A 23,071-nucleotide genomic window follows, 5' to 3' on the forward strand; every position below is an offset into this window, starting at 1 on the left:
ATCAAAGAAAATTACCACATTTGTCATATACATACAATTAATAGGTATACAGTGGTTTAATTGTTATAAATCATACGGTCTGTAATTGAGTCAAGTGACATGGTTTCAATTCCAAGCTTGTACCTTTTGGGTTTTCTCCAGGTCCTTTGGTTTCCTCCCACGACTAAAGACTCCTATGCGCAAGTAAATTATTTAAAATAAATTGAACAATATGTTAGTCCCAAAATGACCTTGTCTATATCGAGTGAACGCTAACCCCAATTCTCTCTTTCTCTCTAACAGTAATGTGGATCGTAACTAAATAAACTCCAGAAAATGAAGCTAAACAATATGGAAAGGGGTAAATTGTATTGGGGTTCTGATGCGGATATATATACATACCTAAGTAAGAATCTGTCATAATGCATTCTGAAGGCGAAACCAGCTCTCCTTACTCTTACATTCTCCATTAATCCTAGATATCGTACCTGATGTCCTATTCTCTCATCATTAAATACAGATGGTGATTTTAATTCATTTGGTTTAATACATCTCACATAATGTGGTTCCTAAATTAAAAATAATAACAGTTATTATTCACAGTTTCTTTATAAAAGAATCTATTAGTAGTGGTATCATTTGCTTGATAATGACAATAGATCCATAGCCAGAATGTTGCTTTTGAATAATTAGGTATATGTACCATGTACTTAATTTTTGAAAACAAGAACTAAATTATATTACAGAGCTTGTTGCATATCACTAATCAAAATAACTCTTTAATACTTTTTTTTACCTAAATCATAAAGGTTACCTCCTTATAAATAATATTTGTATACCTTTGATGCCAGATTTTCGACTAGAGCAACAATAGAATTCTTAAAATTAGTTCCAGCAGTAACAGGCCGTCTGGTTGTCTGAAAGATGAATTATAATATAAAAAGTACATTAGACTTTCAAACTAACACTGTTACCTGGTATATAATAAACACCAACTACACAGGTGTTACAGTGAATCCTTCTCTATAAAAACATGCTCTATAGCAATTGGAGGAGAATGATACAGAGATCGCTGGAAAGCAGTTGACTAGTATATATACAATATACTATACTCAACCCAGCTTAAATATTCAGCCATCAGAGTTAATTACACATTTGCATATTATGCAAGATGTCAAAATTATCCTCAGAATGAAAAGAATAGAATGAAGTTGAACATAAAATGCAATATTTTATTTATTTTGAGACTAATATATAACTTTATTTCTATGGTAATGTGTGAGGAGAATTTTCAATTTCTGCCTATTCTTCATAGAATTCCAATTGTCAAGGATTCTATTACATGCATGCCTTGCTTTTACATTTCATCCTAACAATTACACAGCATTGTTGTGTTCAGTGACCTAACAGTAGGTAAAGAAATATGTTGTCATCAGCAGTACACAATATTACTATCTTTAAACTCATGTTTGTGTTGAGATGTCATGAGATGTATCTATGTGTACAAACATATAAAATAACTTACTTCTGTCACACTCTGTTTACCTTCTGGCCACATTGCACGGATCAGTTCATCTTTACTGAAACATTAAAGATACGTTGTGGGAGATAAGATAAAGAGCTGGCAGTTCTCACTATAATAGTTAAAAACTAGATACTGTAAAGGGAATTTGCTGAAAATTTCAGTCAAATTGATCCACTATGAACCAAGATTTTAGCGATTGAATTTTCGGCCTAGCTTCGATCACCATTACTGAAGTCGGTAGGATAAAAAACAGTCTTGATTATCCATTTCATGATCTGCAATAGTCTGATTTAGCTCTTGCACAATGTATATTTAATTGTAAATAAAATTACCAGAGCTCTCAAATCGCAGTACTCTGGTTAGGAATAATTCAAAACCTCAACAACAACATTATTATTCCTTTACATTAACAATATAAAACAATAGGAAACAAGGGCTGACGTGTACAACAGCCATCTTATCAAAGGAACGATGGATTCAGTTGTTGACACACTTTATGACTTACCTGTTAAAGAGCAACCGTTTGAAATCTTGAAACAATGTGTCTTTATTTTTATCTATGAAACCAATGACACTATAAGACACATCACCAGCATAATGCTTGATACGGAAATCTCGATCATGTTCTAACGTCTTATCTGAAGGATTTAACTAAAACAGAAATATTATGATATAAATCTCTGACATATAAACAAAGCAAAAGGTTTATCACACTTTGTGCTTGCATCATTTCTAGTTCGAGGCATTGTAATTAAGAGTGGTAGTTTACTGATTTAACAGAATACATAAATTATTACCAGACGATGTATCTTTACTAGTCTCAGTGATCCAGACTCACAGGTTTCAAAGACAGTTGTGAGAATAGTTCTATGAAGCTTTGCGTTGATCATGTAGTGCATTTCGTTTGAACGCAAACAACATTTCAATTCATGCTTTCATCATTTATGAGTAGATACAGTCACACCATTAATAACTCACCAGATGACGGAAACTAAATTAAATTTGGACCAACGTCTTTTTTGCATACACAAGCAAAAATGAAAAATAACTTACTGATCTACATGTAAACCTGTCATTTTTATTTAATTTGGTTGCCATGGCTTGTAAGAACATCTGAAATAATATATACAAATATTAATAATCAATGCTTTTATCATCTACTGTCTGACTTTTTGTACATACAAATGTCCTTAGTTTATTATTTAGAAATCATTTTGAATCTAAAGTATCTAATATGATTTATAAAATACTACTGAATAAATAGCAAGGATATTCATTAACCAACGATTAGCAGACGGTCTGGTACGAAATGATTGCCACTGGTCAAAATACAACCAAAACCAAAAATTAAATGCTCTATTTATGCCATCTTCTCAATATTAAAGCCTTTTTAATTGTGACCCTTTGTAAATTTATAAAATAACAAAATGCTTCGTTCTTCCAAGAATCATAGCATAATTATGTATTTTTTATTGAAGCAATCCAGCTTCCGCCCACCATTGTCTCTCCTGTTTACATCACGATCACCCAAACAATCAAACATTGGAGTTCAACTTAAATCAAAAGGATATTGGTACCCCAAATTGATCATATAAATAGAGATACTTACAATATCTGTGACTTTACCAACATTTAAACAAGCTTCATCTAATATAGCTAATATTCCTTTATGAGATTGTTCTACTAAATCACAGATAACTTTATTGTTAAAATAATCCACCTGAAAATACAATAAGTTAGTGATAAATTAAAATGAGAAGTCAAGGCAGTTGTGGGGGGGATTATACTTGCCATACTATACCTTCCAATTAATAAATATCGGCAGAAAAAATGCTCAATGGTCAGACAGATGTCCCCCTCCTTAATCACAAAATAAATTTATTAGCTGCCTAATTATCATTTTATAAATAATAGAGCTATCAAATTGCTTATCACCATGCATAACCTAAGCATAATATGCTTGTTCTCGAAATTAAGTCAAGGGTTTGATGTAATGAATCAACACACCAAGTTTCATCACTTTGACTCAATTACAATTAAAGTTATGTTCAAAAGCATCAACAAATCTAATTGCATATATCTAAATTAAGCAGAAAATGATCATCATTGAACATATACACCATTGTCTTCCAAAAGGTGTGACAAAACCATTTCAACCAATGCTTTATCGGAAATGGTGGTGCAAAACATTTTAATAACACATACAAAAAAAAATGATTTATAGGATTGCAGGACCATAACATATTAAAAAAAAAAAAAAAATCTCAAATAAAAGAAAAAACATCTTACATGTTGCCATTCTATTCCTTCTTTCATATATTCTTCCTGTTCCTGTTTTAATACAAGTTCTATAAATAGTTGTTGTAACTTCTCATTACAATAGTTGATACAAAACTGTTCAAAACTGAAACCAGAATTTACAGATATTACTAGGCAACAAAAAATACACAACAAACAGCTGATATTTGTAGCCTTAAAGTAATTAACTTTCTTGCCCTCATTCTGACAAGTAATGCACACGAATAATACCTTATAATATTACTAAATCCATTTCACTAAGAATCCTTAAAGAGTTATTCCCCCTTGGTCTTGTATTCCAGCAGTTACTCTATCACAACAAAATGTTAGATTATCAAAAATGTTGAGTCTAACCTGTTATTATCAAAGATTTCAAAACCGTAGATATCAAGTACACCAATAACTGTATTTTTACCAACATATTTCATACCAATAACTTTAGGGTCAATCGCTTCATTTATTCTCCCAACTATCCAAGAAAACATACGATCATATGTGGCCTGAAAAATGTAAGCACAATAACTGACTGTATCACATCAATCATCTAAATAAATGGATAAATGGAACTCTCTCTCTTTCTCTTTTGAACATTTGCATTCATGAGCAAATAGTTTTGGCTTAAATGCGTAATATCCTAATGTCTGCAATAAAAATTTTGGTGGTTTTTTGAAGCACTTTAATGCTTAAAAATAACCACCATTAAAATAACATGGTTCATTTAATGCATTAAAGACCTAGTTCGACTAGTTGTATGAACTGATTTATGTCTAAGAATTAAGCTACTTACTTTTGCGAAAGCATCTCTGGCATAATATGCCTCTGATTCTCGTAGACCTTTCTCTACTACCTGACCTCCAGCAGCTATAGTACGAAAACACAGAGCTTTCTTTAAATCTTCAACTTTTACAGAAACTAATTTAGCAATATCTTTAACTTCAGTAATATTAGATATAATAACTTGTTCATGTTGATCAGGATCAGCTTCAAATTTGACACTACCCTATAACAAAAAAATAAAATAAGATGGAAGCAACATTAAAATGATTTTAAGAGTAAAACTGGTTACGTTTCTATTCAAAGATTACATTCACAGTGAAACAGGAGAAATTCATCCAAACAATTTTCAAATTGAAGAAATCAGGAACTGTCCCTTTAATGCTTATACCTTATGTTTCCATAACTTCCAATAGAATAAATTACATCTCTGACATATCTTAGAATAATCTTATAGATTCTTCCCTGATACATATAGAGTGCAACAAACCCCTGATAGTCTTAAAATATTAAAAGGGTTCTCTTTTTGGGATGCTCTACTCTGATAGAACTGCTATCGATAATAATGTGAGTGGTAGAAACGTGATGTAGTTCAACATGAATATTTTTCATTTGTGTTGAGTGTGACATGAATTGTTACCTGATTATTTCGGGATTAATTCATTTTGACTGTTTGGACCTTTCGGAAAAACCTCAATTCTAGAAAGTTTAATCGCATGTTATTCAACTGTCCAATTCCCCAAAAAATGAACAACACAAATTCTGTACACAAGACCATGTATACTTAATGACTTCACAACACCATCATCAATTAATCAATAATATCAGTGAGCATGACACATAGATAACATATGATTAAAATATACTCACCAAATGTATAACAGCAGCCACAATACGCCACAATGTGTTAATGTGATCTGGTGCAAAACCTGATGCCTTCATGGCATCATTGACAGACCTAAAATCTCTCTTATCATTGATGGTGCTCACCTGAATAAAATAATAGAAGCTCCATTTAAATCATCAATATTATGCTTGTTTAAATGACATTTTCTAATTGACAAGCATAAATAAATAAAAATAATCATATGGAGTAACAATTGCCTGATAAAGATTATAGAAGCCTAGTTAAAACACTCTTATAATAAAAGCAAAGTAAATGTTATTCCATAAAGTTACTTTTATTCATCAATATTATGCATTTAGTTTTAAGAAAGATCTAATTTGGCAATCCACACATTATTAGTCTTCCTTAATTTTATAAATAAACATGCAATCAATAAAAGTAGACCTATCTAAAGTGTTTTGTCTGCCTCAGGCAGACCAGATTTGTTTGAACGATTGCCTTAGAACCAGTCAACCAGAATAATATTTTTTTGAGACCTCATTGTGATGAAATGCCGATCAGATGATAATTTTTTCTTCTCAATCATCAAGAGGACTTATTTCTAAGTGATCAAGGGCCAAATTTACACAGTCATTATCTGAATCTTAAAAAATCAATAGGATTCTTCATCTCATGAATATAAACATTATGTAAGATGCAGATAAAAGTGCTGATAGTTCTCACTATAATAGTTTAAAAATAGATAATGAAAAAGGAATATACATGTATTGTATACTTCATTCTGAGTGAAGTTACAAACCTTTGAAGAACAGCTACCGCTGTTACGATAATAAACAAAGTCTTGATTATCCATTTTTAAATCAAATTATCAAAAGGCTCAAGTTTCAATCCGTTCAAAATCACAACCATCCGATTGTCTAGATAGTCGATAAGGAGCTTGTTGTGTGAATAAATGTCTAATTAATAACGTATATAACATTAAAGACCAAAAAAATGATCTGCAATAGACAGATTCAACTCTTACATCTTTAATCAGATGATGAGTTTAGTCCCTTGAGTATCAACAAGCAATAATAGACAGCAGACCCCAGGGTGGATATGGATGAAGACAATATACGCCAACACTTAGGTGTATAAAAAATCAGCATCAGATTTAATTGAAAAATTGTCTGAGAACCAGAATAGTTTTTTCATATGGCCTTGTGATGAAGTGACACTGAATGTGGTGTATCATCACTCTATTTTGGTTTTGGTGTACCAGTGGGTATAGTAGCTTTCTATCTAAATAATTTGTTTGTGCACAGGGGTCTGTATGAAGAAAACTGAGCACCAGGAGAAAAGACGTAAGTATAGGCACTTACATATATGATATTGAACCAATGACATGTAGAAAACATAGGCCTACTTTATAACCACAAGGTCACCTGATTCTGTACAAGGTTAATCCGTAATTTTGGGTATTTGATTTTTAGTTATTAGAATGGTAATAATAATGTTGAATTCCACAATAGCCAATATTGAAGGCATTGTTCATAAAGAAGAAACTGGCTATTTTCTAAGCAATGGAATATGTGTCCCAAACCAGTATATGGTTCTGACAGGGAAACAATCAACTAATGTAGGATTTTTTGTCCTAGAATAAAATTCTTACTAACCTGTGAGCTACCACCTTGTGATATATAATAATATTTATTGGAATCTCGACTCAACTTTAACTCAGATAATAAACCCTCAGGAGCTCCACTCAATAACTGTAATAACACAAAAATTAAAATATCAATATTTTAATTAAATGAGAAATTAGACGTTTTATTAAAATTTATAAATGAAAAAAAATTAAGACTGTTTATTAACATTTACAAATGAGTTACAATAGGAACGTTTATTAAAGCTGGTGGCAAGTTACAATTCTGTTTGGAAAATATTCCTACTGAATGTAGCTTTGAAAAATTCAACTAAGAACATAAAACTTTTGTGTATACTAAATCAAGACATGGCAGAAGAAATCCTTTAAATTTCTCTTTAATAAAGGCTGCATAAGCAATTTTCACGCACACATTAGCAAAAAGTGCACGATGAGATATAGTTTCACCTCTACTTGTGACAGAAGATAAATGACTTTCACAATAATATAAGAAAAGACAATATATCTGCATGTCAGTAATCTGTTAAATTTATTACAACATTATTTTTAATGTATTGCTTAACTTTGTAATTAATTCATACCTGATAAAAAGAGTGAAAAGTTCTCTCCCCTTCCTGTTGATACACTACTCTACTCTGAAACAATTACAAATAAAATATTGGTAAATAAAAATTATAGTTTTCCTAGTAAGTTAAGATCTAAAGACTGTCACTAAATCTCACTTTCTGTGTATCTCTTATTGTTTCACATCAAATTAATCTACAAATTATTTGTCACAAAGTTGTCAACTGGCTGCTGTAGAAAAAATAACAGTGCTTTGCTTCTTAACAATAGCCAAATTCCAGACAATATCTGAAAAGGTACAATACTTAATTACGTCAAATATTTTGTATCCATCCACATTAATGTATAACAATCAGTATGTTAGTCTAGATTGCCGATCTTATCATTTTATCTTTCACAATTCCAAACACAAAACAAAACATGTTTTTCTATCAGATTTCATCATTATCAGATTTCCTGGTCTAACAATTATTGTTACCTTTTCTAATAAATAATTGTTGATATGTCCACCAATAGGATCCCCTTTAAAATCAAAGTTGATATCCATATATTTACCAAATCGACTAGAGTTGTCATTTCTATTTGTTTTAGCATTACCAAATGTTTCTAATATAACATTAGATTTTATCAGTATTTCTTTAACTCTGGAAAAAAAGAATTAAAATCACAAAACCTACCAAAAATTTGCAATACAACAAAATGTCACAATAAAAGTTTAAGAAGTCAGTGGACATATTTCTCAACTTTTTAAATGAAATAATCATCCTTTTCAGAACAATTGGAAAGGATTTATCAATGAAGGTAATGTCACTTCTATCTTTGGGCTATCAAAGAAGTTAAAAAAAATATGTGTGCACCAGAACTACGTCGTACTGACTTTAGAAATTGTCATTTGAGCTTGAACATTCAGATACCTTTTTTAAGATGAATTCTAGCCTTAAGGGGTAACCTACATGTATCACAATTATCTTACATTATGGGAGATTCGATAACGAGTTGGCAGTTCTTATATAATAGTTAGGCAATGTAAAGGCAATTTGCTGAAAATTTCATTCAAATTGATCCACTATAAACCGAGAACTAAGCGGTTGAAATTTCCGGCTAGCCTTGATCATCATTACTAAAGTCAGTACGATAAACAGCATAGTCTCGATTATCCATTTAATCGTTAAATCGTGAAGGAAAGTTATGCAGTAAATCGGCTCATTCATAATCCACTAAATATCGCAGGCTAGCAATGCCATCTAGAGTTGATTATGGTCTGGATAGGTTAATTAATAATTTAGATAACATTTCAGGCCTAAAGAATGACCTGCAATAGACAGATTTAGCTCTTGCATAATGTATGTTTAAAATAGAGAAATAAGTGGCTCATATCCATTATTAATCAAACTGTTCATTAGTTATATGGTTACACTGTTAGTTATAAAATAAACTAAATTAATAGGGACATCCCTCATAAGAACTGATTTATTTTTTATCCAGATATTACATAAATTTTGTATATTTATACAAGTCTTTGTACCTTCAAAGAAAAGTTCAAATAAAGAATGTAACTATTTTACCTTTCTACTTCTTTTTGCCCACTGATATTAGTAACGGCTGCTATATATCTCATTATAATCTTTGATGCTTCAGTTTTACCTGCTCCACTCTCACCTAGAAAATATAGTAATTTAATATATCAATCGTACAATCAGGGGCCATAATTCAGGAATTCACGGTCCAATATGCACGAATATCGAAAGGAACCAAGATCTTTGTATCACTATCAAACATGTCAAGTTTCATCAAAATCAAATAAAAATTGTGACTTCTAGAGTGTCCAAAACCTTGGTATTACATACTTTTACACTATTTGCATACAAGGAGAGGCCATCTTGTCCGGCAGTTTAGGTCAGATTTTTACGAAATTAGACCTCATCCTCCATTGATGTGTAACGGTGATATATGTAAACATTTTTTAAAATTGAATACAAATTTTGACTTAATGCAGGTCAACAAATGGGATTTTTCAAACAATCAGGGTCCATAATCCAGGAAGTTACGTTTGGATATGCACGATTATCGAAAGGAACCAAGATCTTTGCAATATAAACAAAAATTTCAAGTCTCGTCAAAATCAAATAAAAATTGTGACCTGTAGATTGTCAACAAATAAATTTTAACGGGCGGGAGTGGGGCTTTTAAATAATCAAAATTATTCAAGAGCCCCCCCCCCCCTCAATATTCCATTTTAAGATTTTACTTATAAAGATTACAGGTAAAAGATTAGTAAGCTCTTGTCTTCTGCTCGCTAAACATGATGTTGCAAATGTATACAACTTTCTGCTAATACAAACTATACAGTACCCAAACTGTTTCTATTGCATTTGGATTGACAAGGAGATCCCTATACATTAGTTATTAATATTTCTAGACAGTTATGAATCTATATAAATAAAATCAAAGATGTATGTGTATATGTATATGTTTATTTTCGCCCATCATGCTTCGTTGCCGCGCTCCACCCCCACATATGCACATATGTGGTATCAGGTAAACCAGCATGACCCACTGAATTCGAGCCCTGGGCGAATCCGGGCCACTGCTAGTTATAAATGATGAGCAAAACAAAAGGTCTGTTTCAATAGTAGAGTATGAATAGATAACTGTTCATGTATAGTCAATTTGGTATTGCAATGTTCTCTAAATTATCAAATGTTCATGATTTTAAATGATAAAGCTATGGCATGGTCTACACTCAATTTTAAAATTTCAAGATACATTTCACAATCCCAATGTAAAAGTAATGAATGTATCAATGTGTACAGGTTTGAGCTCTAAAGGGTTAATGATCAGCACACTTGTGTTTACACATGAGTGAGTGTAGTTGTTATTTTTAGATAAAACCAGTATTACTAGTGGTTTGTTTAACAGAAAAAAAAACTGGATTGCTGTAACAGATATGATAACATCATATTTAATAATCAACTATTAGAAAATTACTTTTAGCAGTTGCTAGAATAATGAACAATTTTATATAATTTGATAAATGTCTTATAAATATATTATATATCTAGATGTTAATAATCATTTTCTGTAGTGCTAAACATTCAGTCATATCAGATTGATTGCTCTGTGGTACTTATTAGACACAACAACAAACCAGGAAATACATACTGTACAAGCATATAGTTTACATATAAAAAAGGTAAAAAAAATCTGCTAATATGTATGCTTTAAGAATTAAAGTCCTAATTCTCACATGTAGTTAAATTTGTCAGTTTCGATAGATGCTTAAAGTTGGATCCATTGCAATTTATTGGGGGTTTGTACAGGGTAATTAAAGTACAGCATGGTAATAATAATTATGATATTTTTATCGTACACAAGCCAGTCCATTCTTCATGAATGTTTTTCTACACTCACTAAGGGAGGCTTATGTCGACCTTGCAACTGAAAGCAACCTGCGTTTCGACAAATGGAAGCTAGTGAAAACAACTGAATACAACGGAAAAAGGTCAATCTGAGCACCTCTTACAACTCAAAGAAACTAGCAGAACATAGTACAACTTGAGTCAACTTGTCACGTGTTAGTTCTGAGTCGACATGAGCGCTCTGAATTCAATGCTCTCAATTTTATTGTCCTCAGTTGCTGATATGATCAACACCGAAGAACACTTGCAATTGACTGCAACTAGTTGCTTTGAGTTGCAAAGTTGACATAAGCCCCCCTTTACATAATAACAACATTGTGCCTTTTAACTTATAGTTATACACTAAAAAAAAATAAGGAAATAAAATGAGAAAGAAAATATGTTTTGAACTAGTCATTGTGCCTCTTTAAATCTGGTATGTTAATAATTTGTGAGCCAAAGGTGTCAGCTGAGGTTAACAGCTTATACCATACAATACAATAATAACATTGTCAGTTTGGGGCAAGAATGTTGATATTACTCCTACTATAGGATGTAATTATACAACCGGATGATAAGTCATTTTACAACCCATCAAGTCAATTATTTCTATAAAGGATTGTTTCTTTTATCTATTAGGTTTAAATTCTAATAGAACCAGTATTTTGGTGAAATTTATCCTGCAAAGAATATCATAAACTAATTTCCTTGAAGATGTGACAAGTATCAAGCAAAATGGAAAGGTTTGCACTTTCTGTGCTATATTAAACTGTCCGGTATTTTAAACCACAAATACCTTGCCCAACATTTTTCAAATTTAAAAATTATTCATGAGCAAAGCATTTGGGAACTACTATATAATATTTAGATTACATTATTATGTCTATGGGAAATAAGTCTATAATTCATCTTTGAATTTTTCTTTACATTGCAATAGCAGACGGCCATAAACTTTTTAGTTACACATTTTTCCTGTAATAAGATATTTCTTATTTCAATAAAATTATACAGAAGACTGGATTTCAATTATAAAAGGTAAAGGAATGTTATCAAATGCCGTCAACTTAACGATTGTCAAATGTCAACAACTTCAGGTGTATAGGTAAACATCATCCGACCACGTCAATACCACAAATTTTTAAATCAACACTTATTTAAAACCTCAACTAACTCCAAAAATACTCATCTTAATCTATTTTCAAGCCAGTATTAAAATTTGAAGATGACATGGCATGGGTCTAGATTTTTACTTCAGTCTACATGTACACAAGATTTTACCCAAAATAATCTTTTTCTCACCTCTTGTAAAACCTTGTCAAATATACACAGAAACTTGCATAAATAGTCTTATACTGTCAATAAAAACATGGTGTTTGCAGGTTTTTGAGGATAATGTTTCAGACTGATAATACATTTAACTTTAAGTGAAAATTTACAACACAGTTGTATACAAAACTGTGGGGTGGTGTAAAGATTTATGTCATTTATTCACCCAAAACGACCATCAAAATGATGTTCAACAATTTGTGCACATACTGGTTTCAAACCGGTAGACTGTAGTCTATGCATACATGTATTGCAATTTACAAATTTATGAAATTACTATAATTTATCCCAATATTGTTATCAATAATTTATTTACTGCGGTGGCAAACTAGTACCCTGAACTATATAAATAAACATTTACAATGTATTAATTTTCATATTTCATAGCAGCCGTTTCAATTCCAATAATTTTCTTCTGAAAACGTCTCAGTGCCAGATAACCAGTGTCTGGTATAAGATTTTTCAAGGTCATCAAGGGTCATAACTTTGCTAGTAATTTTCGGAAATCATTGCCTATCAATCAGCAAATCATTTTTCTCATGAATATGATGAACACAGTGTATAATTTAAATTCATTCGGTTCATAACCTTAGTGTCACAAAGGATGGGAAGACAGGTATGGATGTGACGATAGTATACGATCATAATTAAATGTTGGCATATAAATGGTAACTGAACAAAAACCCATCATGTATCTAATATATATCCATTAATGTTCATATTGTGTGGTGTTACGTCACAAATATATCTAAATATGTGAATTATGCACAATAAGTGTGTTCATGCCACTTATCAGCATACAGTGATGGATTTTAAATGTGTATAGTAAATGCTCCACTTAATGTCATATCAGTATCTTATATAAAATCTGAACTTTATTATTTTCTTTATAACGCAGACACCAGAAATTCAACGTGATTAACAGAACAGACAATGAAATTATCCATGCTTTATAAATTATTGCTGTGTGTTTGACGCAAGCAGTAAGGTGAATGTCTGTACGAAAAACAATCCACTGCAGTTATTCTAGGTAGATGTATATATCTATGAGCTGTATATATTTTATAAGGTATTGTGCAACTGAATACAATTTCCACTTGAGGGATTCAAACTAAAGAGATTTGTAAGAAGAAATAATTTAATATTCCCAAGTGGGTAGACCAGCAGTATAATCCCACAACAAACACTATCGACCTAGTCACAAGGTTTTACAAATCAAAACTTGATGTGTGTTCTTAAACTACAAATTCCATCTTAAAAAATGTTTATATATTTACACTGAAAGCTCTTTGCATTCATAGAAAAACTCATTTTCAGTGTCTTGTTAAAGGACAATATTGGTGCCAGTCATTATCACATATGTGATAGAGCTGGTTAAACACATTACAAATATAATTTTAACACAGAGATCATTGCTACTATAGCTGAGTAATACAGGTTTCCTGAATCGGAAGTGACGAACGACAAAGGAAAACACGAGTCATCTCTCTATATAACTGACTGATGTGACGAGTGATAACAGATACACGGCCAAATTTCTGCTCACTAATAATTCCTTTGAAGACTAAAATTGTGATTAATTTGGTTAACTGAACAGTTTTATTCCTTACTTTTAGTTTAAAACTACATGATTAATATTCCATTTTTAAAAATGTTTATAACTATTGACTGTGACAGAACTTAAAGATGCATTATGTAAGAGCTAAATCTGCCTATTGCAGGTCTTTATTTTGGCTTCAAATGTTATATAAACTATTATTTAAACATTTATTCACATGACAAGCCTATAATCAACTCCCTAGACCATCGGATGATGGGCACAGATTTCAACGTATTAAAATATTGTCGCCGTTTAATGACTGAATTCAAAAATGGCGAATCGAGACTAAGTCTCAAATAACAGGTACCTTTGTTACGATAATAACCAATCTAAGCCATATCTTGTCAAAACTTCAAACAGTGATAACTTCACTCAGAATAAAGTAATTTGAATGAAATTTTAATCTATTTTTGAACTTTTATAGCAAGATAGTCCAGCTCTTTATCTAAATCTTACATAATGCATCTTTAAGTCATTTGATTTCATCAACTTTATCTAGCTGTACAAGCAATTTCGGCACCTTATTATCCAAACCTCTGATGAAGTTAAGAACAAAATAATAATAAAAGAAAGTAATGGTACCTGAGATAACAATACATGTGTCTTTGGAATTTCTTTTCATGTTTTTATAGGCACTGTCAGCCAAGGCAAAAATATGGGGTGGCCTTTCGTATATTTCTCGCCCCCTGTACTGTTCCACATAGCTGGCATTGTAAATATCAACTGGACGATACGGATTCACTGATACAACTACTTCTCCGATATATGTGTAAATTTTTCCCTTTTGAAATCTGAAAATATATTAAAAAGAAAATAAGATTGCAACTAATCAAGAACTGACATGGCTCTTATCAGAATATTCTCATTAAGAATAGCTTTTATCAGTAGTAAAATCAAAATATTTCAAAAATAAATTTTGGGACACTTTCATTTAAGGAATTTACAAAGCTAACAAATGTTAACCGTCATTCTGTATATACAACTAGATCTCATTGATTGGGTATATTGATCTATGTAATGAATTATAAAACTATATTCACTGTGAATTACACGATCTGGTTAACTGTTATTAACTTTATGTAATAAGACATGGTATGTACAGTTCATTATAAGCCATGGTACAATACAAAGTTAACCACACCTGGTTATATACAATACTCAATGAACCATGTCTTAAAATATGAAATACACAATACACCCAGCCTTATAATATACAAAACACAATAAAACATGACTTAAAATAATTATGCACAATATACCATGGATTGTAATACATAGTGTACAATGTACCACTGTATTGTATATAACAAGGTGTGGTATATTGTGTATTTTGTAATACAAGGTGTGAATTGTATATTACAAGAAGTGTTGTTTATTGTGTATTGTATAAAACAAGGTGTGGTTTATTGTGTATTATATATTAAAGTTGTGATGTATTGTGTACCAGTAATTTATATTTCAAGGTGTTGTTAAATGTGTATTGATTCTGTACATAACATAATGTGGTTTATTGTTTATTTAAATACTGATATCATACAGCAGAATATAATTACACTTTCCCACTTACAAACTGTGTGATTTGATGATATATTTGGACTAAAACATATTCAAATTAATTAATCTATCAAACATTTGCTTCAAATTCCTCTCAAAACTTTGTATTTGCTGGGGCAATATCTCCAGCTATAAATAAACTGTTGTTAGACGGCATGTCAGTCACCTCATTTTCTGAATGTATTTTTCATTATTTACTGTTCATTTACCGTACATAATGAGGCCTAAGTAAATTCTTAATTACTTTCTCTCAACTTCTTTTTCTGCTGTTTAATTGCATTGACACCCCTCAATGTTCCCAAAACTGCCTAACCATTTTATCAAGAAATAATAACAGCTCCCTTAGTCAAGCTAGCACACAATAAGTTGGCAGACAACAATCGGGATGCCAGTTAGTGATTATACTCTGAAATTTTTGCCCAGTGCTTGCCCCATGCATGTTTTTGTGGTAATCCAGTATTTTTCTTGTAAGATTGGGTGTCTATACTTTCCATATATACCAAATTTGCCATACTTTTATTCGAAATAACCTCCCGATAAATACTATCGGGGCAATGTAATCAGTAGTCCATATTCAATACCGAAGATTTCATAAATATTACTATTCAAAAATTAACTGAATTAGTGTCCCAATAATTTAAAATATGCCTAAGGTACTTGTACCACCTAAAGACAGTACTACAAGTGACAACCAGTTAGACATACATGTACTACTGCCTTCATGTAGTGGCTATATATTTCTTATCATGGCTGACAGATGTAAACATTAAAGATTTAAGTTAAGAATGCATGTGACGATGAATGACCTAAAGGCTTGTAAAATTTATTGATTTATTGCTGTTTGTCAACAAAATCTACAACACCAGGCTCCATCTTGAATGGAGCGAGAGAGAGAAATGGGGTTTAACGTCCACTCGACACAAACTAGGTCATTTCGGGACTAACATATGGTTTAATTTTATTTCAATAATTCGCTTGTGCGTAGGGGTCTTTAGCAGTGGGAGGAAACCGGAGGACCCGGAGAAAACCCACGAGGCTGGATAGGCGACCATCTTGAATGGACAGGCTCTAATATTGTGTATATATTCCATACTCGCATGCATGCATATGTAGTTGTAAATATATTATTATTATTATTATAATGAACCCTTACCCTTAGTTATTTCATTCTGGATCACAGATTAATGTGCATTTTAATTTAGATTAATATCTATCTACTAGATAAGGTTTACACAGTTTCATACCCCTAGGTTATAACAAAATGAAATGGGGGTTCGAAGTTCAATGTCTTACTTTTCAGCAACAAAGAGGCTAATAAAGACGGGCATAGACCACACGGTGTACTATGGGGAAAATTGTGCCCAAACAGCAGAGCTACAGCCTACTGTTACTTCTATTTTCAACTGTCAAGGAATCTTTAACATTCTGTTAATGCCATGGTACACATAGGACAAAACCCTCTTGTCCTGCACCACTGCCACAGAGGAACAAGTCTCGGAACTCCTTTAGAAATTTTTGGGCCAACACTGTGATCAATCCAAGGGACATTCTGGTTAGTGTGCCAGCGCCAAACCACTGTAGTTCCCATTTAAACAGGTATCTTTAATATCAATTATACACTGGGATCTCATTATATATAATATGAAATCTTTAAGCATAAAGATTTATATCACTAAATTTAATTTTGAATATATACACAATAAAACCCCTTGACCATCAGTTTTCATAAAGGCCATGATATCGTTAACCCTTGTACAACAGACGTGTCAAAACAGTAACTTATTTATCTGTTTCTAGCTGACTATTGGGTGTTTGTAGGTGAGTCAACAATGAAAATAAAACTAATCTCACTCAGTCATGTTCTCAAGATTGTTCTAAGTCACTCTGTGTCATTTGGGGTCATGATTTAGGCAATTTCAATCACTCTACAAATGTCGAGGCTTAAGGATCTCAGAGATTTGTAAGAGACGATCATCTTCATATCTAAATGAAGTTATTGTTTAACCTGGTAATTAATGTATCTCCATCATGTTATTAAATGTCAGCACTGAAATCTGTGTTTTATATAATATGTGAAACATCCATTTAAGTTCATTCACTATCCCTAAATAAGATTTATGAATAAATGACAAGTCCCACATTTGTAGCTATACCATTTACTTACTAGGTGTATTATATATCTAAGATATAAGTATGTATAAGTAAAGGTCCATTTATATATAAGATTCATAGAGATATTAAACAACGGTAACTGTACTGTAAATATGGGAATCTTTTATCGTCTTTATTAAAATCATTTTAAATAGATACAAATTTATTCAGTTAGAGATTAGTGTCATTTATGAACAAAATCTATATAGATTTAGTATAAAACAACACCTTTTTCACAATTTTTAGATAAATGCATGTATTTATTCATAGTTGAGCTGGTAGCCATTTGAATTTCGTTACAGTTTGATCACTTTCATTTTAATCAAATTAATAAGAAATACAGTCAAGAGAAACATATAATGCAAGTAGTGTACTGATTTATATATGGATGTATACAATGTATTACATAACTATTCATAATTACTTGGAAAGACATCATTTTTGGTTAGAAAGTAGACACATTCGATGTCGATGTTAAACATGATTGTGAATGAAGAGCTAATGTAAAAAAAATCATTTTCTTATAAAAGCCCAGAACAAACTATGGTCTGATAAGGCGGGGCAAGAGCTGAAAAAAACTAAGAGCATGTGATCATGAACCAAAAGCTAAATTTGGATCATATTTTCTTAAGAAGATTAGCAATCCATTACTTACTAAGTACATAAATAAACTTTGAATATATGGAAATGGCAGTTTAACTAGTAATATTTGAGAAAGGTGTGGACTGTTGTGAAATTTTGACAATAACCCTTGACCTTTGCTAGCTGTGTACAAAAGAAAATGTACAGATCTCAAGTGGTTAATTATTACGAAATACATTTTTCTACTCATGGTCTACCAGAAAGTATTAAGTTCTTACTCTACAGATTTGGCATTTAGTTTCTTGATGAAAGTGATGATAATACCTCTTTAATTTTAGGCATATAAATACTGATACTTTCAGCTTAATAAAAACCAGCAACTTTTTCTTCTTCATTATGATATAAATCAACTCACAAGCTAGCTGTTAAAGGCGCAATACCACTCTTGTTGTAACTGAATAATATGTCCCAATCTTTATTCTGGTCAACAAATTGTACTATTTTAGAATATTTCAATTAATTGATGATACAAATTTCATCTTAACACACCTTATTTAGAAATTTTGAAAAATTCAACATAATGGTTTGAAACGTCTAACGTAAACCTTTTCAAATGAAACTTCGATTTAAAAATATTTTCGAACCCTCTGGACAAGTAAAATAGGATGTAATGGATAATTTACACAACAGGTAGGACACTTAAACATCTAGTACTTAGATAGAGATATTATTTATTTTCTGGAGCTTTCAAGCCAGCAAGAGTGTTATTGTCCCTTTAAAATGCATATAAATAATGCGAAATTTGGTACTGCAAGCGATAATTTGTCTAAAGATATCAAAATGCTAGACATATCTAAAGTGAATTAGAAATAAATATTCCATTGTGATAACAGTATGTTCATTCACTGATTCATAAAGAATAACTAACAATTATACAAATTTTCACACAAGTAGGTCTACAAACATGTATGTAAAACGCTATATTATACTGTATTAACTTCCTTGTTAATTCAAGAAATTAAACTATGCAATGTTTATAAACCTTTCATGCAAACCCACAGAGTGAATCACTCAGCAGAAAGTTTCCGGTACAACTCAATTCTCAAGTGTTTAAAACACCATGAGATGATAACAAGATAATCTAAATGAGAAGAAGCAAATCATGAATTCCTCTAAAAACAAAATTTAACAAATGTAACATTTATATGTCATAGCAGATAAAATGTTGTACTAAGTGAAAAAGAAATCATAATTTGATAGCCTCTGTCACCCAAACCAACAATAACCACAAGTTAACAATTTTTTTGTCTCAATAACTGATTAGTAATAAATATTTGCTAGGGTCCAATTAACCAAAACTTTTTCTAATCACTTGGTTTTATTCATCAATACTCTGTATGGTTTTTAGACATCTATTTTCATACAGCCCTGGTCTTAAAGTCACCCCACCTTCATTGTCCCGGTTAAGAAGCACAATTACATTCAGTATATTTTAGTTAGGATTTCATGAATAACACCAAACACCCTTTCATGCAGGCACCATATACATTAAATTTATCGACCAATCAAAGAAGCTTATCTGATTTATTTTGCCTACTTTTATATAAATTTCAGCCCAATACCAAATATTCATAGTATTTCTATGTTGACCGAGATATTTTCATGAGAATTGTATATTATAACTATTATCTATTTCCCATTGTTTTAACTAAGTACTTCTTGTATCAACACACCCAATTATACATAGTAAATACTTGAAGTAGTTATAGTACAAAATGTCTACATACATGTTGATGTATACATTAATTCCAAAATATTAAGCTGCGGATCATCATGTGCAGTTTTGGGACACTATTTAACTTTTCATAGCTTAATCTGCTAAAATATACTCAGGTAGATTATTTAAAATTTGATCAAGAAAACAAAACCAAAATCTGAATGGTACTCTCTAGGCTTGGATTCAACCGGCAAGAGTCCCATCCAAAGATTTACTCAGTTCTTACATAGCTGACTCGTTTGTAATAAATAAATGAATTGTTGTTTAACTTCCTACTGGCTTGTTTATAATATCTTCAGATAATGTAGCTGATTTCAATTCACCATATCTTTGTAAATAAAAAGTAGAATTGATCCATTTTGGGGACTGATATTCCTTTCAGAAAGTCAACCATCACAGCGACGTTATTTCGTTATTTACAGGGCCATGGATTCAAAAGCATCTGGTCAATTTTTATCAAATGACAATCAGTTGAATCAGTGACTCTTATGATAAAAAAAAGAGAAATCAATTTTAAGTCACTTATTTTTAATCCAGCAGTCAGAGAGAGAGATAGAGAGAGAGAGAGAGAGAAAGAGAGATGGGTTTAACATCCATTTAACACAAACTAGGTAATTTTGGGACTAGCATATGGTTCAATTTTATTTCAATAATTCGTTTGTGCGTAGGAGTCTTTAGCAGTTGGAGGAAACCAGAGGACCCGGAGAAAACACCAAAGGTTGGACAGGCGACCAACCCTACACACGCTAACAATCGGCCAACCAACCCCCCATGAATCCAGCAGACAAAACAAAATAACAATCTTACAATTTCCATCTCTCTAATCTTATCAATTACACTTTCAAAAACAAAACGTTGTTCCACTCCAACCCTCTTCTAACTACAAATCAAAAAGCATCTCCTATTAGCTAAATTAAAGTTAAAAACCAAATTTTAGTTCACAGTAGAATCTGTGACTTCAACATAGAATTTTTAATTGATAGTCAGTCCCCTAACAAATCCTATAGATGGAAAAATAAACCAAACCAATTTCTCTAATTGTTGTTATGCAAATCTAGGACTTTTTCTATTGATTTAAAATAACCGATAACAACGTACTGTGTATTCTTATGGGACTTGTGATTCTATTTTATTCTAACAGGTCAATGACTGTACAAAAAATATTTTTATCAATCAAGTTCCCTTGTTCAACATGATTGTGTACGTGGCTTGGAATAATTCCTTTCCATTTACTAATTGTTTTCTGATAAATCTTGTAAAATCAGCAGTATTGTGTAGCCTACAGTTTTATGCCAGGGATACTGGTACCGTAACCCATTAAAGTTCTTGCAAAGTATTCCCTGAAATAAATTCTAAATTCTGGCCAAACACAAATAATATGGCTATTTGTTTGAGCATTTGTTCGACAATTAACAGACATGGGTATGTGTCATAAATATTAGCTTTCCCTATGAAACTGTTGTATTCATTTTAATATTCAGATTTATTTTGATATTTTTCATGAATCATAATCTTTTATGTCCTTGTACACAAATGTACAGGGCTTTGCCACCCACTGTGAAATTTTAGATTGTTAGTAGTCTTTTGCTGTTTTGTCTGTAACCCTTCCAGCTGATCTAGACAACTAGCTAAATAAGTTACTAAAACAGAATAAAGTTATTACATCAGTGGGAAAGTCCAAGAGTAATCTGGTTACCTCTTCCTAAAATAGTCAGACCCAGCTTCATTAGCCCAGTCGGTGCAGAAAAGTAGGATATTAAACCCTACTTCATATAGTCAAAATAAGGTATCTGATCAGATCAGTAATAAAATATATATATCTATTTCAAAAAGCTTTAATCAATGAACTTAGTAACACACTTTATCTGAAACACAAGTCTACTGCGTATTTCTTTCACCAGGAGTTACTGCAGGGCTCAAAATTCGCTAACCTGTATCTAAGGCCATTTTTCAAAAAATGGCCTCAGACAGTGAAGCCTCTCTAAGGCCATTTTTTCAACACCAAGGCCATTTTTTCAATTTAGAAATTATCGATGGCCATTTTTGCTGGACATTTTAAAAATAAATAGTCTTTCATTTTTCATATTCATTTAATAAAACGTGGACAGGTTAATCATGACAAACTGAAATAGAAGTTTATAAATATATTTAGTCCTTGGTAAACACTGAAATTAAAAGCTTATCTAAGTCTAAATATTTTTTGTCTCAAACTTCTAAATTACTGTATTACATTATGCGTTTAACCTCCTACAATTATTTTTAAAGCACGACTGTTTGCAGATGCTTGTCAATAAAATAGTCTATAATAAGTCATCATTATTCAGACTGAGAAGAGAGAATCATATCATCAAAATTATCTCCATCACTGTCCTCAATTTCACTTTCTATTACTAGCTCTGATTATCAAGCACTGTCTTGAACCGTAGTCTTGTTTATCACAAAAGACTTGACTAACGTCTGCTTGGTCTGCTTAACGTAGTCTTGTATAATAAGATTGTTACGTGTTACAGGCATCTGTGGAGGGGGTAAACTACGAACAGCAGTGCATAAGAAAAAATTAATCGTGGGAGGTTTTTAGATCAGCCAAGTTTAACGGGAAAATGCATATCATACGTGAACTTTTTCATTTATTTTGGCTTCCGATATAGGTGCCATCGACTGCCTTTTAGGGTAATTCTACGGCCAATGGCTCTAGTATTTTTATCGATTTTTTTCCGCAATTTACGACAGCAATATTTGGCCCTCGATGTAAAAGCTATAAAAGGCCATTGCTAGGCTTACGACAGCAATGGCCCCGATGGCTCTCAGGAATTTTGAGCCCTGTACTGTACAAAAAATTCTTTTAAATATAAAATACCAGTATAGTGGCTGTTTTCAGAGAAAGAAAAGAATATTAATGCGGAAAATACTGTGTTAAGAATGATTCTGAGATTTTATCAGTATATTATACCAGTATCTCATTTCAATCTACCTATATTATGTTCTGAATTTTGCATGAGTAAATATATACTGTATATTAAAGGGTATTCACGCAGGTGTATAATTAACACC

General features: G+C 31.6%; 1 protein-coding gene across 2 annotated transcripts in view; it reads right to left on the reverse strand.

The window, feature by feature from the left end:
- Nucleotides 1-23,071, reverse strand: part of LOC126831781 (unconventional myosin-Id) — a 40,694-nt gene that overhangs the window by 14,453 nt on the left and 3,170 nt on the right. For both annotated transcript variants that reach the window (XM_050562423.2, XM_050562424.2), the window contains exons 2-16: nt 14,539-14,747; nt 9,198-9,291; nt 8,111-8,276; nt 7,650-7,703; nt 7,079-7,174; nt 5,447-5,566; nt 4,590-4,802; nt 4,157-4,302; nt 3,794-3,908; nt 3,114-3,224; nt 2,558-2,617; nt 2,010-2,155; nt 1,505-1,559; nt 819-896; nt 382-548 (exon numbers count right to left, since the gene is read on the reverse strand). In XM_050562423.2, coding sequence (XP_050418380.2) covers nt 382-548; nt 819-896; nt 1,505-1,559; nt 2,010-2,155; nt 2,558-2,617; nt 3,114-3,224; nt 3,794-3,908; nt 4,157-4,302; nt 4,590-4,802; nt 5,447-5,566; nt 7,079-7,174; nt 7,650-7,703; nt 8,111-8,276; nt 9,198-9,291; nt 14,539-14,747 — 1,830 coding nt within the window. The remainder of the gene's footprint in view (nt 1-381; nt 549-818; nt 897-1,504; nt 1,560-2,009; nt 2,156-2,557; nt 2,618-3,113; nt 3,225-3,793; nt 3,909-4,156; nt 4,303-4,589; nt 4,803-5,446; nt 5,567-7,078; nt 7,175-7,649; nt 7,704-8,110; nt 8,277-9,197; nt 9,292-14,538; nt 14,748-23,071) is intronic.

This window comes from Patella vulgata, chromosome 9, assembly GCF_932274485.2.
Source record: "Patella vulgata chromosome 9, xgPatVulg1.2, whole genome shotgun sequence".
In the NCBI taxonomy this organism is placed as follows: Eukaryota; Metazoa; Mollusca; class Gastropoda; family Patellidae; genus Patella; species Patella vulgata.